This window comes from Microtus ochrogaster, chromosome 16, assembly GCF_000317375.1.
Source record: "Microtus ochrogaster isolate Prairie Vole_2 chromosome 16, MicOch1.0, whole genome shotgun sequence".
NCBI classification, from domain to species: domain Eukaryota; kingdom Metazoa; phylum Chordata; class Mammalia; order Rodentia; family Cricetidae; genus Microtus; species Microtus ochrogaster.
In genome coordinates this window covers 42,851,705-42,873,986 of record NC_022018.1, presented here as the reverse complement: position 1 = coordinate 42,873,986, position 22,282 = coordinate 42,851,705, and the positions used below count along the sequence as shown (strand labels likewise).

At 41.7% G+C, this 22,282-nt stretch overlaps 1 protein-coding gene across 2 annotated transcripts in view; it reads left to right on the top strand.

The window, feature by feature from the left end:
• The window catches only part of Bloc1s5 (biogenesis of lysosomal organelles complex 1 subunit 5), a 113,008-nt gene that overhangs the window by 26,804 nt on the left and 63,922 nt on the right, over window positions 1–22,282 (top strand). Inside the window, exon 5 of one of the 2 annotated variants that reach the window (XM_005355062.3) lies at window positions 7,159–8,467. The exons of the other annotated variant lie outside the window; for it this stretch is intronic. Coding sequence (XP_005355119.1) covers window positions 7,159–7,338 — 180 coding nt within the window. The 3' untranslated portion in view covers window positions 7,339–8,467. Of the gene's footprint in view, window positions 1–7,158; window positions 8,468–22,282 lie in introns of those variants that run through there. 2 annotated transcript variants of the gene reach the window in all.

The following is a 22,282-nucleotide window of genomic DNA, read 5'->3' as shown; positions in this document are numbered from 1 at the left end:
ATCTTCCTGCCTGTAGTTCCCACGTTCTGTGGTTTAGACTTCTGCACTGTGCCTGGCTTTAAAAATGAATATTTTTGAATATACTGAAATGCTGTTTCACTAAGAATTAGTATAGAGTCAGTGGGCCTTGCATTTATAAGGAGCTACTCTGATTATTCCCCTCAGATAGTTTAATAAATTAGCACTCTTGAAGTTATAAAAGAGGTGTATTTTCACAGACTAGCAGCAAGTGAAAATTCCTAACATTCTTACTGGGATTTTAATCTAAGTCCTAATTTTTTTCAGTATTATACTTACTTAATAATCAGAGCATTGGAAGTGTATGGCTGCAGGTCCTTAAAGTTGCTTGTTTCATTTTTACTGCCACCCACTTCCTCCTGAAAGTTTGACATGGCCGAGGTTTTAGTAGATGTGTGTGTGTGCACATACACACGCACACTCACACTTTTATCATAAAGGTGAAGCTTAGCTCCTTGAACAGCAAGTGTGTACAGATGAAAAATGACCTTTTTGCACTTTCCTGCCTGATGTTAGTTGTTGCCTTGGGTTATCCTGTTGGCCACGTTTTATGTATTTGAAAGGCTCTCAAAACAAAGAAAGATGGGAGTAGTAATGGAATAAAATAGGCTGTTACCATTAATCAGTAATTCTTTTATGTTAAGACAATTTGTGGAATTCTGAGGGAAGTAAATTGATAAGCGTCATTTGTCCAAATCACATTTCCCACAGTTGATATCTAAAAGTACATTCAAAAGAACAATATATGCGCATTCTGCAGTTGTCTAGCATGTCTTAAGAACTACCCTAATACAGAGTTGTATTCCGGGGACTGACAGAATAGTGAACTAAATACAGTTGGCTCATGAATTCCACTTGCTCTCACCAACAGACTGTGGAGAGGTGAGCTGGCCAGGAACAGCTGTCAGAGCGTAAACTTGGTCCGTGTACACACATCCACTTTGGCAGCCCTGGCTAGCCACTCCGGTGAGCTTCTGTTTCATCTCGACCACAGACATTTACTAACTTTAGCTAGCTTCCTTTATGATATTGTCAGAAGAGCAGTGACATTACATGAAGCCTCATTCTTGATTAAATTTGAAAATAACCATTGTTCTTGATAGAATTAGAAAATACAAAGTAAGATGAGTACATATTGCTCCATGTAAAATAGTTTTAATAGTTTTTATAGTGATACTTCTTTCTGAAGTCATTTCCCCTCTGCTCATGTAAAGCTTGTGTAAATGCAACATCATATGTATTATTGACAGATATTCCAAACCTTCCTGATACAGGATCTCACCAGAACCCCTCAGGCTGGCCTCTGAGTGCTAGGATTATAGATAGGTCTTAGCTGCCATGTTGGCTTCCAAAAGACCTTTCCAACCTCAGTTGACCTGTTAAGAATTTTCCATTAGTAGAGTTCCTCAGCCTTGGTGCTGCTGGCACTGTAGACCACAAGCATGATGGGGTCTCCATGGCGCTTTCCTTAGCATTGGCCTCTGCCCTCTAATTGCCATAACATCTCTCTCTCATCCTGTGTCCCCATGCCAAACAACTTTTAAAGATGAAAAGAACTACTGACTTAAACTAGTACATGCAAAAATGTTTCTCCTGTGTGACCAGGCTTTATTCATAGACTTGGTTTTAGATATAAATTAGTTTCAGGATCATTTTCTACTTAAATGTCTCTAATGTGGTACTGCCATAAGCCAATTTATTATTATTCTTACTTCCAAGTAGATAAAGATGATATCATTATAGCTATTCACTTTGGCTGCACAGTTGTAGCCCACTGACTAATTTTCCGAGCCATGAAACTCAGTACTTGTTAACACTAATTCATCATCTACTCCGTGCCTGGCATCTAGCATTCTACTTTCTGTCTTTATGATTACATCATAATAAAAGTGTGCTCAGGTGGTCCTTGAACTCACTATATAGTTGAGTGTGGTCTCAAACTTGCTGTGTAGCAGAGGATGACCTTGAACTTCTTACCTTCTGCTTCTACCCCCTGAGTGTTAGAATTACAGGTACCTGTCTCCAGTCCTGGTTTGTTTGGTTTTTTGTTTGTTTTTGTTTTTGTTATTTGGTTTGGGTTTTGGTGGTGCTGGAGATTAAACCCATGATCTTATGCATGCCAGGCAAGCACTCTACCAACTGAACTATATCCCTAGCTCAAGATGGCTTATTTCTTCAGAGTTGGTTTTCCAGGCTTGTTCACATAATAGTATGCCACCGAAATTTTGTCCTTTTAAAGGATGGATGGTTATGCAATTATGCATATATATAACTATATGTGTATATCCACACACTACATTTGTGTGCATACATGTACACACACTCACACTACACTTGAAGAATCTGTACCTTTCTGTGAACACCTGGGTAAACCCTTGGCTGCCCTAAATAATACTGCCGTTGACATGGGTTTACAATATTATTCATACCCTTTCCTTTAACTCTTTAAGGCAAATATCCCAAATTGCAATTCTGAATTATATGGCAATTCTTTATCTCTTTTTTAAGACGCAAATCTAATATTAATGTTTAGCTATAATTACCACAAATCTTAAGTTTTTATCTTTAAGCACAGTATTTTATGACTTTGGTTGCCTTTAAAAAACTATATTCCATGTTCTTGTCTTTTTTGAAGTATTTCATGTTTTAGATCTATCTTCTATAAAACTGAGTATTATTTAAAATGCAAAAGTTTAGGTGACTGTAGTATTTACCGTAGCAGAAGATGGAGAGGTAAATACTGTGCCATGTTCTATTCCAGATTCCCTGGGGTCCTGTGTTGGAGTGTTCACTCCTCTCTGCCCCTGTGCTATAGTGTTTCCTCCTACCCCATTGATGAACCCCTCCCTCTTCTGGTGCTGTCTCAGACACCAGTGTCTGGTTGGAATGTATGAAATGTTGGATGCTTATGCCCAGTGTCTTCTGAAAATGGCAGTATTTTTAGCTAGACCTTACAGGTTTTTTGTTCTCTAGCTTGCAAGTGTGCACTTACAGCATTGTCAGCACCTGAGCATATAGCTAACGTATTTAAAGCAGGAGATTAGGCAAGGGCTAATTGGAATGACTTCAGGAACTCCTTGGTAGGAAAGCCACAGAAGATCTTCATTTGGGTTGGGAACTGTCAGTTTTCAATCTAATGGTCACCTGGGCCTTGAGTTCAAGGAATGATTTGACCGTCAGCAGAATGCTAGTTGGGTATGTTTACGTCTTTAGTCACAGTATTCTGCACTACAGAAGAGGTCCTTGGTCTGGGGAAGTGGTTCAGGATTGAAGAGGCATACCACTTTTGGACTGGGGAGGGTGCTCAGTGTTAGGAGCCCCCCACCTCCAGAGGACCCGAGTTTAAATCCCAGCACTCACTTCAGGCAGCTCAGACCTGCTTGTCACTTCAGCTCCAGGAATCCAGCACCTCTTTCTGTCTCCAGGGGACCCCCACACACGTAACATCTACTCAGACACACACATACATATAAATATAAATGAATAATAAATCAAAGACAGAACACATATTGCTCTTACAGAGGAGCAGAGTTCAGTTCCCATCATGACACAGTGCCGCTCACAACCTCCTCTACCTCCAGTTCCACTGACTGCACATGCACACACCCTCTTTTCTTTAAGACTAGAAGTGCTGATCTTTGATCTTTGATGCTGGCCTTCTTAAGAATCTTTTCTAACAGCCATCTGGTTAACAGTTACTACGTCAGGTGCAATGAACTGAACACAAAGATGGGAGGATTGTGGTTTTGCCTGAGACACCTGTGTTGTCTGAATTACAAAACCTATTGCTTAAAATGGAAAACTATGGTATTAAAATTAAGAAACACGCTTTTAGCTGGCTGGGGGGGTAAACAGTGGTGTGGTATGCTTTTTAGAAGCTTACTGTGACTTATATAATAATATTTACCTTTTATTAAGTTCCTCAGGCACTAAGCTAGGAACTTGGCAGACATTGCCTCCAGTATTCATAAACTTTATTTATGAACACAAAGTATAATTTTCTTCAGTTCTTTAGGCCAAAGAAACTTTTACCTTGCACAGTGTCTTGATGTTGGTGGTGGGGGATCCTGAATTTGAAATGAGGCTGTTGTGCCCTCTCCCAGGTCTGTATTTCTCTCTGTTGAGCTGCACTGACTCGGATGTTGTCTGGCAGGAGGGCAGCCCAAGCAGCTTCCTTATGGAACACATCAAAAGGCCAGCTAAGCCAGTGATTGCTTTTCAGTTACAAAGAAAGGAGAAGACTAACATCTGAGCATGTGTGTTACTGTTCCCTGTATTTATTATAAAGAATTCGGACTGACAAAGGGGCACACAATAAATAAATAGACAAACAAACAAATAAATAAATAAATAGATCAAGTTGAACAAGGTGCCATTTTCATAAAGCGTGTTTATGTTTTCTCTTCTTAGTATTTGGTGTTCCCTTTAGACTGTCACGGTTTTTGTAGTTTTGTTTTCTTTTTACAAAAATTTCTTCAAGCTAATGTCATAAACTCCTCCTATTTTGTTCAGTTTTTAGAGAATTCCAACCTGTAAGATTAACAGCTTAAAGCAATAATGTATTAAAATGGTTGTTTAAATTACTTGTCAAATCACTTGGAGTAGCACCCTCGTGTGGCCTCCCTTTCCACTCTCCACTGCCTGTTCGCATCCTAGTGCTCTGTGCAGCGTGTTTTTAGGGGAACATGGAACTAAAACCACATCCTCAGACTCATTTAATTCCCACTTAAAGACTTCAGGTTCTTGACAACATTGGACAACTTGGCAGAAAACCTATAGCCAAAGCTTTTTTTACAGAGGTTAGCAGCCTCTGTAAAACCACCTTTCCCAAGACCTGGTATGCAGCCCTTGGTAGGAAAGGCATGGGTCTCAGTGACCGTGACTCAGCAGCCCAGCTATTAGATAAGGGACAGTGGAGGGACAAGGGCCTTTCCTTAAGCCTTCGTTCATTTGTCTGAAAATGAGATAGTATGGTTTACAAGAGGCAATTTTAGAAGTGGGTAAGTTTTGCCAAGCGACTAGTTCTGGGGTACATTTCATAGGCACTGAGAATGTACTGGCCTTTGTAGAGGCCCCAGAACGTATAAACTGTCAGAAACAGTCACCATTCTCCTAGTAATGGTGCTGTCATTCAAGGTCAAAGTCTGTTCTCTGACTCCTTTTTTTCAATTTTTAAAATTTTAAAGTAAAATATAATTACATCATTTTCTCCTTTCTTTTTCCTACCTCCAATCCTTCCTAGGCACCCCTCATTCCCTCTTAAATTCATGGCTTCTTTTTCTGATATATACATGTAAATAAATAAATGCAACCTGCTGGATTTATTTAGTATTAATAGCTTCAGGGTTGACTACTTGGTATTGAACAACCAATTAGGGAGCTCATCCTTGGAAAGTCTAATTCTCCTACTCTCAGCTTTGTCAGTTGCCTATAGTTCTTTGTCTGGGGCCGAGGCATCATGAGTTTTTTCCCCTTCCATGTTAGCATGTCAGCTGGTATTATCTTGTTTGGGTCTTGTTTAGATAGCCATATTATTGAGATTTCATGTGTGTTTCTAGGAGATATAGTTCCACAGCAGACTTTCTGGTCCTCTCGCTCTTAACAATTTTCCCACCTCCTCTTCTAAGATGTTCTGAGTCTTAGGGTAGAGGTAGCACTGTAGATGTATTCATTGGGATTGGGTACCCCATGGTCAGTTGTTCTCTGCATTTTGACCAGTGGTATTCTGTAATAGTTCTCATCTGCTGCAAAGAGAGCTTCTTTGGTCAGGAGTAAGAGCTGCACTTGCCTGAGGGTATAAGGATAAGTTAGACTGCTGTTGGTTACAGCCAAGATGTGAGTGCCGCTATTGCAACTTAAGGCTGTCTTCCATGTTAATCATTGATGTGATCCATAGGCATCAGGTGCTTTCCTCTTTGGACAGCTTACATAGTACCTCAGGGAGACTCAAGTCTCCCAAGTCCTATCTGATATATGTAGCATCTTTAGCAATTCAGATTTACCTTCAAGCTCTGGGAAGCAACTATGGACAACAGCAGTAGCCTGTATTATTTGGGGAATCTCTTGGGCCCTTTGGAATTGGTATGCAGGAATCTAGAAGGACCTCGTGTTCTGTATAGGTTCTGGTGGTTTGTTTCATAGAACTTAGACAGAGTCCAAATCCCTTTTTTTCTTTTTACAATATTATATCTGTATTTTATGATACTCAAAGCAAACCTTTGTAGGTACAGAAATGAACACCATCTTGAAAACAACTTAGATATTTGACATGAGGTGGTGATCACTTTAAAACTAGACTGAACCTTGAGATGTCTTGGAATCTCCTACAGTGACTGCTAACATGTGATTCTTTTTAATGTATCAGAAAATGTAAGTCAGAAAATTTAACTTCTTGCAGTGATATTTCAATATGTATTTTTTTAGACTTTATTAAAACTATATGTAGTTGCCAGGCATGGTGGCGCACACCTTTAATCCCAGCACTTGGAGACAGGTAGGTGAGTCTCTGAGTTTGAGCCCAGCCTGGTTTACAAAGTGAGCTCTGGGACAACCAGAGAGGTTACACAAAGAAACCCTGTCTCAAGAAACCAAAAACCAAACCAAAACAAAAAAACCTATCTATAGTTAATGAGAACCTTGAAAGAAATAAAAGGGTGAAGATGACTTGAATTTTTGTCATTTAATTATGCTAGAAGCCCCAGAGACAGCTGGTGGTGGAGCACCAGCCCAGGGGATCTCTAGGCTCTGGGTTCAGATCCCTTTATCTGGTTCAATAAAGACATTGAGCATTTTAGAAATTCTAGAAATGTTCACTTATAGTAAGGAAAGTTTCAAATATTTCTAATATCATACATTTATTTATTTATTCATTCGTTCATTCATTCATTTACTTATAAGGCAAGGTCACTCTGTACCCCAGGCTGGTCTTGAACTCAAAGTGACCCTCCAGCCTTAGCCTCCCAAGTCTTGGGATTACAGAGCTCATGCATCATGTTCTTAATGCGTACTGAAACAGTCATGCACTTTTAGCACTGTGACTATCTGCTGGTTGTTAAAATAACTGTCAGGTGACAGCATTCTGTTGTGTCATCTGCATATGTGCAAAAAATGCTATGTGGCTTTCATGCTCTCTTTTCTCAGGTGATTCATGACCACTTGACAGCTAGTGAGAAGCAGCGTCTGCTCCAGTGGGAGGAGTTCCTGAAAGAACAGCCACAGCGCCGAGCTGAAGTGGACGATGAGCACAGAAGAGCCATGGAAAGGCTCAGAGAGCAGTATGCCGCAATGGAGAAGGACCTAGCAAAGTTTTCTACCTTTTAAGAATCTGATCTACAGGGACAGATGAATGAGAAGGCACTGGCTTCCCCCAAATCTTTCTACCAACCACAGAGCCTCTTCTGCAAGCTTAGAAAAACACGCAGTGGCACTCCTAGGTCTGAAGAGAGAAACTTCTGGAGCCAGATAAATGTCCACTGGAAGAAGAGTGCTTGCATGTCTGAATGTGATCATCTGAAGAAGAGTGAAAACGGGACTGATGTGTTACGAGTCAGATTTGGTCTTTTCGGTGATGAGCTCAGATTGCTGTGTGCACAGTTCTCCAAGAGTCCACTTCATTGTCACCAAGGGTAATGGCAGGTATGACAGCTGCCTGTCACAGCATCCTTGGGGAAGGTCAGAACAGCTCCTCTTGTGACAGAGAGGCCATGGTGGGCTTTCTTGGAGACACCAGGTTTTGCAGAATAACACAATACTGTGTGTTTTGCTGGGTGACATGACACATGCCTTGTAGCATTTAATATTTTCATCTTCTAAATTATGCTTAGGAGAAAAATCCTACCAAAATGTATTTTGACATTTAGCCTCTCCAAGGATCATCATCCTGCCCATAGTACCCCCTCTCTCCTTTTGTGTCCATTTTGCTTTGTGTGGGCTCTTTAAGGAACAGCATCTGTGCATGCTTCAGCTGCTCAGTGGGTAGTCAGCAGAGTCCACATGGAGTCCCTCCGGAACCATGTAAGACTGGCTCTGGGCAGGCCAGAAATGTCCATCCACGCAGCAGATGATCTATGTGAGAGGTGAATCCCCTGCGTATTAATGTCCGTCCTCTAGCAGGTGTGTCCAGTGGAACACCACTGTCCATCACCACTGTGGTCATTACACACTTGCCCTTAATCTAATCCAAGAACCATGTTGAGTTTCATTTGCTATAAATTAAACAGACATGCATGCAGCCAGTGGATTTGAGGTGCGGGTGAGTCTTTCTAGTATTTTCTGTTGCTCTTTAGTCAAGAACGGTAAGAAAGAAAATACCTCACTCTCATGATATCTCAGTGTTTTCACTGCAGAAAATTGACAATGCTTGCCTGTGTAAATGTATGGCCGACTGTGAAAGCTTCATTCTTGGCTCATGCTGAAATGTGATTAAAGCTAATAGAAGAGATGAAATAAGTATTTGAGACTTCTTTCAGTAACACTGAACTTCTGCCAACTTTCTCTGTCTGCTACTGTAGGCCTGACAGGCTCATCAATCATCCTCTGGTCCCTGGGCTGAAAGAGCACTTGCTGACACAGAAGCATGCTAGAATTTTCTTAATTCTCTTTTGGTGGGTGGAAAAAAACATTTCCAAAAATAGCCAACACGTGAAAAGGGAAGGGAGGGGGCCACAAGTAAAAACCCCCTTTGTATCATAGGCACTCTTTGGAATGTCGTTAGTGACCACCACACCATTAATGGCTGCTATCAAATCAGAATTCTGTGTGCGGGTGGGCGTGTGTACTGTGCCCACTCAACACATAACACAGCAAAGGTTTCTGGTGCTTTGTGTGCATCACAAACTAATAAGTACTTTGTCTCCTCAATTTGTATACAGCACACATCTTTGTAAGGAGAGCAGACCAGGATGGTGTCTAAGCTTTCTTGTTCCTGCACTCAGTTTCCTCCAGCACTGTTAAGGGTCAGTTGCTTTGCCTTCCTGTTGTCGTGTTCAGTGGTGAACACTTCTCTTCCTTTCCAAGTCAACTTTGTTACATATTTTTATTTAAAGAATTCAGTTGCATAATTTACATTTGTGCTATGTTAAACAGAGACACTGTGGTTATGTGTGGCTCACGGGATTCTAACAATCAAACGAAATAATGCGTTATAATTTTAAACTGTTAGGAAATGTTAATTTGAGTGAAAGTTTTGGTTGTAATTAATTTCGCCTTGACATGTGACATTTTCTTTTTTGTTCCTGATAGATTTTAAATTCTGTTTTTATTATTGATTCCTCCTATAGTTGAAGTCTATTCAGAGGATAGGTATTGTTGAGATTTGTTAGGGTTTGTATTAGTAAAGATACGGTCTGTTTCACAGCTATTCACAGTGCGTGGAAAACGTGCACTTGCAGCCAGGTGTCTTAGGCCAGGCTTGTTACATACAGGACTTCTGTCCCTTTCCTGTTGGGTTTACTATTTTATCCCTAAAACTAACTATTAATTTTTGTTTTATGTGTTTTGGGACTTTGTTGCTAAGTATATTCAGCCCCAACTAGATGTGGTTCAAAAACTAACTGGAGTTTTTTTTTTCCTGGTTTTCTTAACTAGAAAGTGTAATCCATTTATACTTCTTAAAACTACTAATATATTAGGATTTACTTATATTATTTTAAACTTTTAGCATTTATCTATTGGGGGAGGACAAACCACCACACATGTAGAAGTCAAAGGATAACCTATGGGAGTCAGTTCTCCCTTCTGCTGTATGGATTCTGACAACCAAACTCAGCCTTACATTTTATTTTCATGTTTTGTCCCATCTTTCCTGCTTTTTCACAACCCTCCATTTTCTTGCCTTGTTTTGGATAGACTGTTTTCCCATGGACTTCTCTTGTACTAGCTTCGAAGTTGAGTGCTCAGTTTTTACCTTTCATGCTCACCTGCATTAGTAGTCAAAACCTAAATTTCCTGTCCTTCCCCCTGTTCAACATGAAAGCTCTTACAGAGTGTCTGATTTCCTCCTCAACTTAGAAACCTAGAATTTTAGTTCCATCTTGTTTGGCTCCCCTCTCAGTCCTGCGCACTGTCTGCCCAGACTTACCCACAGCTATGTGGAAAGCTGTCAGCGTGCAGTTGCAGGGTGGCAGTTATTTTCTTCCTCCCCGTCTTGTTGCTTCTGAAATGACACCTGTCGACGTGATCGGCACCTTGATCCTCCCTGGGTGACTTTCAAGATTCTCCTCTTTGGTGAGAGTTAAACATTCTACTTTCCCAGCACCACCAATTTCTCCCTCGCAACACTGCAAGCCCCAGACCATATCCCCTTTACCCCTGTGTATAAAACAAGTTGTAAGTTCTCACCTGTCCTATGAAGGAGCGAGATCTGCTGCCTCTCAATGCCTGCTGATTGGTGCCTGGGGATCCGAGGCATAGAGGAAAGAGTTGAGCCTGCAATACCCACTGTGACCTGCAGCTGCCCTTTTCAGCCCTGGCATGAAGATTTGATCTTTTTGTAGCAAAAGGAAAGAGAAAGAAAAAGACTGAAGTGTGTGTAGGAAGAGACAGAGGCACCAGACATGTGCTCCTGTTTTGCTCTTTCTAACCCAGTGAGCATAGGGAAAAAGGTCACGTGAGGGTATAGCAGGAAGCGAGACTGGCTGTCTGATAGCCAGGAAGAGAGACCTCATCGCAAGTGACTCGGTCTTTGATATCATGGCTGCTAGGTCCGAGAAGGGTAGTTTCCTTTGGTTGAGCAACCCACCCTATGACAACCAAAGTAGACTGTAGACTGCCACCTCCGTGCCTTTTATTCTTGTCACTCATGTAGACAACAGCTGCTTGAAACCCAGATCCTTCTAGCCAGAAGGGAAGGGACTCCTCCAGGACAGCTCTCATACCAGAGCTCAGTTACCCTGTAGAAATGTGTTGTCTCCCAGATCAGCTTCAGTCGTTTTCATTGGCTTCCCTTGAACTCAGCTTTGAATGAAGAATTAAATCATTTCTTGTAGAATTTTTTCAGGGTATTCCATAGCCAGAGAGATCTCTATGTATGGAAACAGCTAAGGAAGTATGTGACGATTTTGCCACATTACAATTTCCTACAAAAAGAATATGTTTGTTTCTTTTGATATTTGTGCCAAAGAGTTTCTATTATTTTGCTTCTTATTCATGAACAGATTTGATTGTATCTATTTCTACTGTATTTTTTTTTGCTATTCATAAGTTAATGAAAGTCAAAATGAGTACAATAGTCTTATTCTAAGTCTCCATAATGGGTTGGTGAAATGGCCCTGCAGCAGGATGCCAGGGCTGCTGACCTGAGTTCAGTCCCCAGGAACCACATGGTAGAGGGAGAGAACCAGCTCCTGCAAGTTGTCCTCTGACCTGCACGCACACACGTGTACATGCATGCATACAAAATAAGTAATATGGTTTTTAAAGCCATTTCTTAAACCTGCATAACTTACCTGAATACATACTCTTAGATGCCTTCGATTTTTAGGGCTTTATTGTGGTTGGTGAAAAGGCCCAGGCTACTACCATAGACATGGAGTTCTATATCTAAATTGAACTGGAAACTACTTCAAATATTAGTTCATCCAGAATACATGAACCTTTGTTTGTTTGATTTGCTTCTTTGATTTGAGGGTTTTGTTTTGTTTTTGAGATGAGGGCTCCTGGAACTCATTGGCAGCCAAGAGTAGCCTTGAACCTATGGTCCTCTTGTCTTCACCTCCCAGATGCCAAGGTTACAGATATGCCACCATGCTCCATTTATGTGGAGCCCAGGGCTTTATTCATGCTAGGGAACTCCAACCTCCTTCCCTGAAGCTGTCCTTCCTAACATGTATTTTTTTTTAGTAGTTTAATCTTTATCCTTTTTGTTCTAGCTGCATTCTGTTTCTGTGATGAAACACTTCAAGAAACAGCTCAGGGAGAAAGGGTTTATTTCAGCTCTCAGTTCCAGGTGACAGCCCATCATTTGGAGGAGTCAGAGCAGGCTCTCAAGGAGCCAAGTCACATCACGTCCGCAAGAGCAGAGAGAGAGGGATGTAGCCACACTGCCTGCTTGATTTCTTCATTCATGTAAGTCAGGGCCCAGCTACAACGAAACCTCACAGACACACTCAGGCAGACCTGGTCTAGACTGTTCCACTGTGAACCTCTCCAATTCTGGTTGTGGCAAGATAACATTTAAAACTAAGCATACTAACTTACCTTACAGAGACTTTATAGCCATCTCACGCATCTTGGCAGTTGATTGACGATGAGCTCAAGGTCTGGTGGGGAAGAGGGTGGAAGAGTTACCACCCTCTGGCTGTCGTTCCTCATCCTAGGGCTCATGCTACAGACAGTGCTTCTCCAGGACGGCTCCCATGATAGGAAAGCAAAACTCGACTGCTTACACTTGTGCTCCTAAAACAGGAGGGAAAAGCTTAGGTTTTCAGATGTGATACTTTTCGTGGGGCAGTAAGTCCATAGGAACATTCTGTCCTCACCAAAACTCAAGGTTCAGGCAGTCTATGAACTAGTCAAAACCAGCTCACGGTAAGGAAGTAGCAATTGATTTGTATTACAGCTTAGATGACTTCTCAGTGCCTTATGTGTAATTTGATCTCATTGTGTCCTCATAACCAGGAAGTACTCACTTGATGTTTTAAAGGCTCTGAGCTAAGAACAAATACTATATCGGGTAGACTTTAAAGTTCTGTAAGTTCTATCATAAAAATATGTTTTATGGGTAGATCCCAGTTTTTCCTCATAATTTACATAGCTTAATGCAGTATTGTGAAATTTGTTTTAATAGAACATTCTACAATATTAAAGATGGTTACTATTATTCGACCATTCACTGGGTCGTGAGGCTGGAGTTCAGCATAGGATGTCACAGAAGGTGAAAAATAAGTTAGTAAGCCCAGTTCGGTCATCCTACAGTGTCCGTGCATACATTAGAACCCTTCTGGCAGTGTGTATAGCCTTGGTTACGAGACAGTTGTTAAAGGCCTGTACATGACTCAATCACCAAGCACAGACAGTCCCTCGATCAGATGGCACCACGTTCACTGACAAGAGGAGGAGAGTGGGAGGGATTCTGTACTGGAATGCATGGTCCTATGGCCACCAGGTCCCTCGCAGCCAACAAGAACAGTGTTGTCCATTCTATTTTTAAATAGAAGGGAAAGGGGCTCGAGAGATGGCTCAGTGGGTCAAGGAGCTTGTTACCACACCTGACCACCGAAGATCAATGCCTGGGACCCACGTGATGGGAGGAGAGAACTCAGCTGTCACAAGTTGGCCTCTGACCTCCACATGTGCTCTGTGGCACACGTGCGCCAAGTAAATAAACAAAGATGTAAAAAAAAAAAATGAAGAGAGCGTGGATATGTGCTTTGCATCACGCCTTGCTGCCATCCTCTCCCGCTTAAATTTAACAAAAAAGCATTCAGTGAGATCAGGCACGCATGGTTGTCAACCGCCAGAGCAAATGTTATCACCGTGTAGGACTAAAATTTCGCCATAAAGGAAGTCAGTGTGTTTGGCCAGCTAGCCTGGGCTTCAGTTTGCTCCACATGGATCCCACTCCTGGTGAACTTGCACACTGCTAACATTAACTTCGCTTTGGTTTTCATTGCGATGCTGGATAATCTAACCTAGGACCTCACACAGGCTAGGCAAGTTCTCTACCACTGAGCTATATTCCTGGCTCCCAACATTAAATTCTTGAGAAAATTGTCTACAAATGGTAAGACTTAATCATTTTTCCTTATAGTGGAATTTGTAAAGAATTTGAAAAGAAAAATCATGAAATTCATCATTTAAAAATTTGATGTCATCAGAAGTACCTGTGCAGCCTTTTCAGAGGTGTGTACTAAAGAAATGTATCATGTAGTTACAGTGAGATCATTGTTATAAAATTTAGAAATTCCTCATGCAAAAAGATTGTTTAAAAAGTTTTCTGTTACACAATTATATTTTGAAATTATATCATCCCTTCCCTTTCCTTCCTCCCATGTATCAATTCTTAACTCTCTTTCAAATTCATGATGCCTTTTTCTTTAATTATTGGGTTGTATGTGTGTGTGTGTACATCTCTGTGTGTGTGTGTATTTTTAAATATATAGATACGACCTGCTCCATCTGCATTCCACTACTTGTGTGTGTGTTTTCAGGACTGACCATTTGGTATTGGAGAGCCAGTTGGTGTGCTCTTCCCTGGGAAGACTTTCTCCCATTCTCAACGTTCCTTTGTTGCCTAGAGGTTTTTGTGTAGGGTTGGGGCTTTGTGGTCATGTCATTCCCTACAACCCCTCTTGATATTGGCGTTGTTTATATATATTTCATTTTCTTTTGGATGTCTATTGGCGTTGTTTATGTATGTTTAGTTTTATTTTGGGCAAAGTCTAGTGTGTCAAAAACTGTCCTGGAACTTGCCGTATAGCTAAGGATGACCTTGAATGTCTGATCCTTCGCTCTACCCTCAAAATACCAGAACTGTGGGTGTGTACAACATGCTCAGCCTCTTAGTTTCAACACCAGAGAATCTGTCTTCCACTAGAATCTGAAATTTATACAGTAAGACCAGCAGGTGTCACTGTGATAAAAGATTTATTTCTCTCCTCTTCTATTAACAAAAGTGTGTAAGAAATAATTCATATTCATATAGGTGAATAAAGAGAAAAGTATAGGAACTGATGTGTAATGTAGATGGTTAGGAGTGTTTCTTAAAAGTATATTTTCCCTAATTATTTTCATATCTTTTATTATGTAGTTGATGTCAGAGTTTTGTTAGAGAAAATGTAAAGGTTAAAAAAACTGTCAATTTTCTCGACTTCATATTAAGTTTAATAAAGTTCACATTCTGCAAGGTTCCAGTTTGTATAACCAAAACTGGATCAAGAACGTTATCCATAATGACTTTCACAGACTCTGAGAAACTTTTAATGCTTTCTTTCAAATTAAGGAAGAATTACAATGTCTGAAGCATCATTGAGAGACATAAAAATATAATTGGCGGAATATAAATATAGGAATTAGAAAGCTAGTTGCTAGTGTTTTATTACTCTAATATGGAAGCCAAGGTAGAATTTGACCTATGGTATTCACTGGAGCATGCAGGATTAAGTTAAAAAAAAAATCTAGGCAATAGCTGAATTTTGTCATTAAGGAATTTGCAATTGAATTGAACCCATATCATAATAAAATAGAAAACAAAAAGTACTTAGCATTCCAATGACCAGGATCAAACATGTCGTACATGATTAAAATAAGCAAACACCGGATGGGACTATGCTTGTGAACTGTGATTAGGAAATCATTTGCACTGCAGGTACGGCTTGAATGCATGAGGATCTGGGTAATGAAAAGATGGCTGTGAAATTCAGCAAGCACTTATGGATTTGCCTGTATTCTAGGTATTTTCTTACTCCTAGAGAAAGGTGATTAAATATTGGTTTCTGGAGAGAGAGAGAGAGAGAGAGAGAGAGAGAGAGAGAGAGAGAGAGAGAGAGAGAGAGAGAGAGAGACTGCTGACTGGAAATATCCCTGGAAAAGCCAATGTACAAACTTCTTTGATGCTGGTAAATGGTAGATCAGACGGGAAAGGGGAGACGCCCTCATGTAGAGTCAGATGTCTTTTAGCTGCGCGTTCACCACTAAATTTGCACATGGACTTTAAGCATCCCCCTTGGCATCATTTCCAACCCCAGTAATCTGTGCTTATCCTGATAGTATGTAATGTGGCTCGGAAGTGTCTCAGGAAGGTGACTCTGTGGACTCAGATGCATGACTGATGGAGGGAACTGTTTGCCTGTGGGCAGATTATTTTAAGATGTGACTGGAATAGCGAGCGATTCCTGATCTAGACAGATGCAGCCTCGGGAGCAGTGTGCACGTATGCCGTGTGCTAATAACGGACAGCTGCATTTGCTACATGTGCTTGTTGTTGGGTGTGTATCCAGATCTGACCTCACGGACGGCCTGGTTCACTTTTGCTGTCCTCAGACGTGGCGCTGCAGGTGGGAACAGCCCCAGGCCCACTTCAGCAGCAGTCGGGGAGTCTGGCTTGGTTCCTCATTCTCCCACATCTAACCATGTGTTAGCTAAGGTGGCCCTGGCTTCCTAACCTCCACTTCACCAACTCCCCTCCCCCAGTGCTAAGGTATCCCCTCATAACCAGATTCCTTGCTCTTTGTTTGCCTCCCTCTCTCCATTCTTACACAACAGCATATATCTTGTCAAGGGTACCATTGGCTTTCTGAAAACACTCCGGTGGCCTATCCCACAGCGTGAAACCCAAACTCTGAAGTCCCGGCTGTCTCCTCTCACCTCAAGCCCTCAGTTTCATCTAGCCAGGCTGGCTTTTCTGGCCTCCCAACATTCTTGTTTGCTCTCAGAAAGCCCTTGCCTCCCAGGTGCTAGCGACACTCCCTCTCCCAGTCTCGTTGGCTCTCTCTACAGATGCTCCCTCCCCTACAGAGGCCTTCTCAGGCCCCAGTCCTCCTGGTTTTATTTAATGTTTTGGCAACTAAAATACAAGCTGTATGAGAAGCTTGTTTGTCTGATCCGCTCTGTATTCTCAATGCCCGGGCTATAGTACTTACTGGGTTTCTGGGTGGATGCGTGTGTGCGTGTCAGGTATGTGGGGGCATGGGTGACTGGCTAGGTGGGTTGGTGGGTCATGGCTGAGTCTATAGGGAGGTAAATAGATGGGCAAGTAAAGAGATGGGTAGACCATGCTGTAACCCAGTGTTCCTCTCTCCTAGACAACTTCACCGCTGCTCTTTTTAAGAGTAATACAAAAGAAGTTAAGCACTTCTCAATATTCTGACTACATTTGGTAATGGATTTTTAAAAGCATTGAAAGATAATACATTATAACATTTAAGGATAAACTGGCGAGTGGCTGTTTTAGCCATAGATACTCAAAAACAACCCTTTCCTTAGTGAGGCAGATAAACCACTTGCTAGACAACACTAACAGCTGCTGGAGGGGGAAACAACTTCCACATAGCAGCTGTGTGTTGAGGCCGAATAGAACTATACTGATTCTGTTAAAAACTAGTCTCTGGGAAGAATTCAGTACTTCTCATTTCTTGACAAAACATAGCTCATGGCTCTCGTTGGGAGAATAGTTGACTATCATATCATAACTGAGTTAAGACAAAGCTGTCAGGGAACCATGAGAGGTGATGAAGCAGAGTGAGAGATCAAATCCCAGCTCTGCTCCTTGGTCAGGTGACCACAGACAAATCACTTAACCTCTCTGGGCCTCAGTTTCCTCATTTGTACACTTGAGTTGGCAAAAGTATCAAGAACGGTCACAAATTTGAAGATGAGATGAGTTAACACGTTTAGGAGGAACTGACAACATAGGGGTGAGAGCTGTTTGCTCAGTAACGATTTTGTCATCACTGTCCTTGGTGCCCGGTACCCATTTGGGAATTACCTTGCAATAGCTATTGAAAGGTTGCACGGTCGCGGCCATCAGAAGTTGAAGCCTGTTGCAGTTCCCCTTGGAGCACTTAGTGGATTAGACTGATTTTTCTGTGCTCTTAAAATACACATGAAAGCCAAAGAAAGGCGAGTTTTCTAGCTCCTTCGACGGCACACCCACACAGCTGGCCCCACAAATGATGTCACTCTCCAGGAAGATCTGCTAATATATTCCATAGGATCAAAGGGACTTCTTAGGACAAAATGTGTTTTGCTTCTACTTCCCAGGCCGGCTTTTGATTCAGACCCAAATGAGAGAGACGTTTAGCCTTTCAAATAAGTCTCTGCTGAAGCCATTTTGATACCACTTCATTTACCAAATATTTTTTTATGATCACATTTAGTAATTTTGGTGGAATTTCTCATCCCTAAAACAAATTGTGCTCACACCCTTTCAGAATAATGAGGTTGGTATGTGGTCAGGTTGTCTGGGGCTGTCTTATCTGCAGACCAGATCCCCAAGTCTGAGTCCAGCGTGGTGACTTTGCTTTGTTCCAGTGTACTTGGTGCGTCTGGCCGAAACACACCACCTCCCCCGTTCGGAACAGTGCTGCACACATCACTTCCTGAAATAATGGAATTGGAAGGCAACTATCTACTCACCAAACAGGCTGAAACAACACGTCTTGATATTCTCCTCAAATACTTTAACTTCCCCAGGAATCCGGAAAAAATAATTCCATGGGGCAGTGTTATGAATGAAGGCATAGCATTCCAGTCCCCTGACCAGGATCCAGCCACCAGAGCCCAGTCACTGCCCACTTGGCATGATAGAGAGGGGCTCTGGTTGTGCTGGTAGCTGAATTTGAGGGTCCGTAAGATGAGGGTCTAGGGACCATCCAGAGATGACTTTCAGCTTATTGCATTGGGTTGGATTTGTTCTATAACAGTGCTTTCTTTTTTTTTCTGAAGAAAATTCAGGACTTCAGTTTCAAATACTCCAGATTTAAAAAATAACAATAAAATGCCTTTCAACAGAGAATAGGCATCTCTTTCAGTCAGACAAGTTTTGTGGGAGCATGAGAGGTTTCTTCACCTCTTGGCTTCCTTTATCTCAAATTCAAACTAAAAAGTATCCCCAGGCTGGGCGGTGGTGGCGCATGCCTTTAATCCCAGCACTCGGGAGGCAGAGGCAGGCAGATCTCTGAGAGTTCGAGGCCAGCCTGGTCTACAAGAGCTAGTTCCAGGACAGGCTCCAAAAGCTACGGAGAAACCCTGTCTCGAAAAACCAAAAACCAAAACAAAAAAGTATTCCTGTTTTTTGTTTGTTTGTTTTGGGTTTTTGTTCTTTTGTTTATTTCAAGACAGGGTTTCTCTGTGTAGTCCCTTGCTGTCCTGGAACTTACTCTGTAGACCAGGCTGGCCTGGAACTCAGAGATCTGCCTGCTTCTGCCTCCCAAGTCCTGGGACTAAAGGTGTGCACCACCTTGAGAACAGTCTTCTTTATGATCCTTCACAATCTCTGATGTAGGGTTAGTCCTATCAATTTGATGGCATTTGGAATCACCACGAGGTGTGGGAAAATTTCTGGACCTATCTGTGAGGGTTTCAGGATTGAGTTCACTAAGGTGGAAACACACACCCTAAATGTGTACATCTGATAAAAAAGAAAACAAACTGAGTACCTCCATCCCTCCCTCTTCTTTCTCCCTCCCTCCCTCCCTCCCTTCCCTTCCTTCCACTCTTGCTCCTTCTTTCTCTCTCTCACTCCCTCTCTCTCCTCTCTCTCTCTCTCTCTCTCTCTCTCTCTCTCTCTCTCTCTCTCTCTCTCTCTCTCCCTCCTGACTGTGGCTGTGCTGGTGTCCCCTCACGTTCAGAACACCGTCATTTCCCTACTGCTGGTGACTGCACCCCAGAGCTGCGAGCCAAAATCAGGCCCTCTGTCCTTGGTCCCCTTAGGTATTTTGTCACAGCAATGGGAAAGTACTTAATACCCAATCCAAACCTCACCAGAGTCGCTTCGGTGTCGTGGCAGAGCAATGACGAGACAGCTAATAGGGACACATTGGCTTCTGGAGTTCACACCAGAAGGAAAACAGGCAGAGCCGATGTTTCTCCAGGCGTGCAGAACGTTTCCTTCTTTGTGTCTTTAGAAAAGGATGGGGACAGTCACCTGCTTTTCAGTACAGCTCTAAAGCTAGTTGGGAACTCCAGAAGATTGCTGTTCAAGCTTCATCTGAACGTTTGATTTTGTGTTGACACACCCTCCACCCCAGCATACAATCCGAATATAATACTGTGTGTAAGTGTCACCGAAGGGGATCCTAAACAGGAGGAAGAGAACCAAGACACTGGCGTTGCTGAGGGAGTCTGCGTTTTCACCGAGGAAGCCCGTCTCATCTACTTGGTAGCACGTCCATAAAGCTCTCACCCGGGAGCTCCATCAGCAACCTGGGCCTCTCCATTCTGACATCCTGGAATCAACTACCCTGACATTTTCCTCTAGATGGAATATGTAGAGGTACACCATTTAAAATGGTGTCTCTTTTCGATCAGAAATCAATTGTGTGTAAGCCTGGAAGTAATTTTGTGGTTTATATAAGCATCATCCAAAGCCCCAGTGCCAATGGATGATTTTTCTTTATAAAGTAATGACATCATGTATTTTATTATCATGGTGGAATGCTAACAGCAATTGATATGAAGTGTTCTTCCTTTAAGATATCTCTTCATTCCGCCTTAAGAACTTAAGAATGGACCAAGTCTTCATTGTTTGGTGTATCAGTGGAATCACTTTTGGCTTTTATATCTTAGTTCACCTCACTCCTACGACTGGTTTAACGTAATCACTTGCCAATTCTATAAATTACATCTGCCTCTCTGGGTTATGTCACTTGCCCCAGAAGGGACCAGCTTTGAATAATCAACACTTTTATCTCTGTTCTATTTGTTGGTTGGTTGGTTAGTTGGTTTTTAACTTATTTAATTTTTGAGACAGGGTCTTGCTATGTGGTCTCAGATGGAACTCCCTCTAGAGACCAGGCTGGCCTTGATATAAATGCTAGGATTGAAAACATATGCCTTCACACTTGATCAAAGCTCTTTAATAGGCTACCACGTGTATCTAAGAAAAAATGTGTTCTCTAGTATAGCCAGTGTTTTCTTGGTAATGCAGAAATTCTAGATGTATTAGTATAGTTTGTTAATGTAAATACCAAGAGTCTGTCAGCCTTCAACACAAGACACATCCTAGGCTATACACAGGCAGCAAGATAAATAAGAGTTTCTCTCCTCACTCTTAAATTTATATTCTTTCTGAGTAGATAGATTTACCATGTACCTGTTTATACACAGTGTTAAAATGGAATGAATTTTTTTTCTAAATGAGAGTGAATTTCAGTTGCATTGAGGGGCCTTTCTCTCTAAGCCAGTCAGACTTTATCTAGACATTTCCATGTGCTTTTCTAAATTACATCCAATTACAAGATCCTTCAGTTGAAGAAACCATGAGAAGCTAAAACATAAATAGCTGGAAAGCAATCAAAAACTACACTTTGAACTGTGGGGTTTTTTGAGAGACGAAATCTCTAAGTTAAAATAGGTCTTTGTTTCTTCCCAAAAGCCTTCACGGAAGAAGTAGCATCTAAAAAGATGAAAACACTGTATCTGGGAAGAGATGGAAAGAGAAACATTCATAGAACTCCCGGGAAAGCCATTGTCCTTGCCAGTAGCCCCATGTACATTCTTACATTAATCCTGCAGTGGACTCTAGATCCTTGTTTATGCACGAGGATACTAAGGACAGTAGTTTGCTCAAGTTCATATACTCTGCGTATATTCTTTTTTTTTTATAAATATTTATTTATTTATTATGTATACAATATTCTGTCTGTGTGTATATCTGTAGGTTAGAAGAGGGCACCAGACCTCGTTACAGATGGTTGTGAGCCACCATGTGGTTGCTGGGAATTGAACTCAGGACCTTTGGAAGAGCAGGCAATGCTCTTAAACCACTGAGCCATTTCTCCAGCCCCTCTGCGTATATTCTTGACTCCAAATTCCAGACAGCTCTGAATCTGAGTCCCAGCTTCTCTGCTCACCCACTGTCCACCCTCCTCCCTTTTTAAAAGAGTCTCATGTAGCCCAGACTGGCCTTGAATTCACTATATAACCAAGGATGCCCTTGAACACTTAATTCTCCTGAGATCACAGGTCTGCATGACCATTCCTAACATAACGTGGTGCTGGAGGTTAAACCTACTATATTATGTGTGCTAGACAAGTACTCTACCAACTGAACTATGTTATAACCCACACTTAATTTCTTTGTTTTATCATTTCTCTATATTGGGAGAAATAATAAGAGCTACCTCAAAGGGATGAATAATGAGATGAATAACTTAATACAGTTTGTGACATACGGTAGCCACTCAAATGTTTAAAATAGTGTATATAATCAAGTCTAGGGGCAATAGATCTATAATCCAGCCACTTGGAAGACTGAGGCACATGAACTGCAAGTTCAAGGTTATCTCGGGCAACTTAATGAGGCCCTATAAAATCATCTGGGGATATGGGTCAATGGTAGAGCTCTTGTGTAGTATCCATAAGGTCCTGGGTTCAGTGCTCTGTGTGCTGTGATTGCCATTAATGAATAAAGAAACTGCCTTGGCCTGTTAATAGGGCAGAACTTAGTTAGGCAGGGAAGATGGAACTGAATGCTGGGAGAAAGAAGGGCGGAGTCTAGAGATGTCCATGATCTGCCACCAGAGATAGACGTGCCGAAACTGTGCTGGTAGGCCACAACCTCGTGGTGATACACAGATTACTTGAAAGGGGTTAAATTAAGATGTGT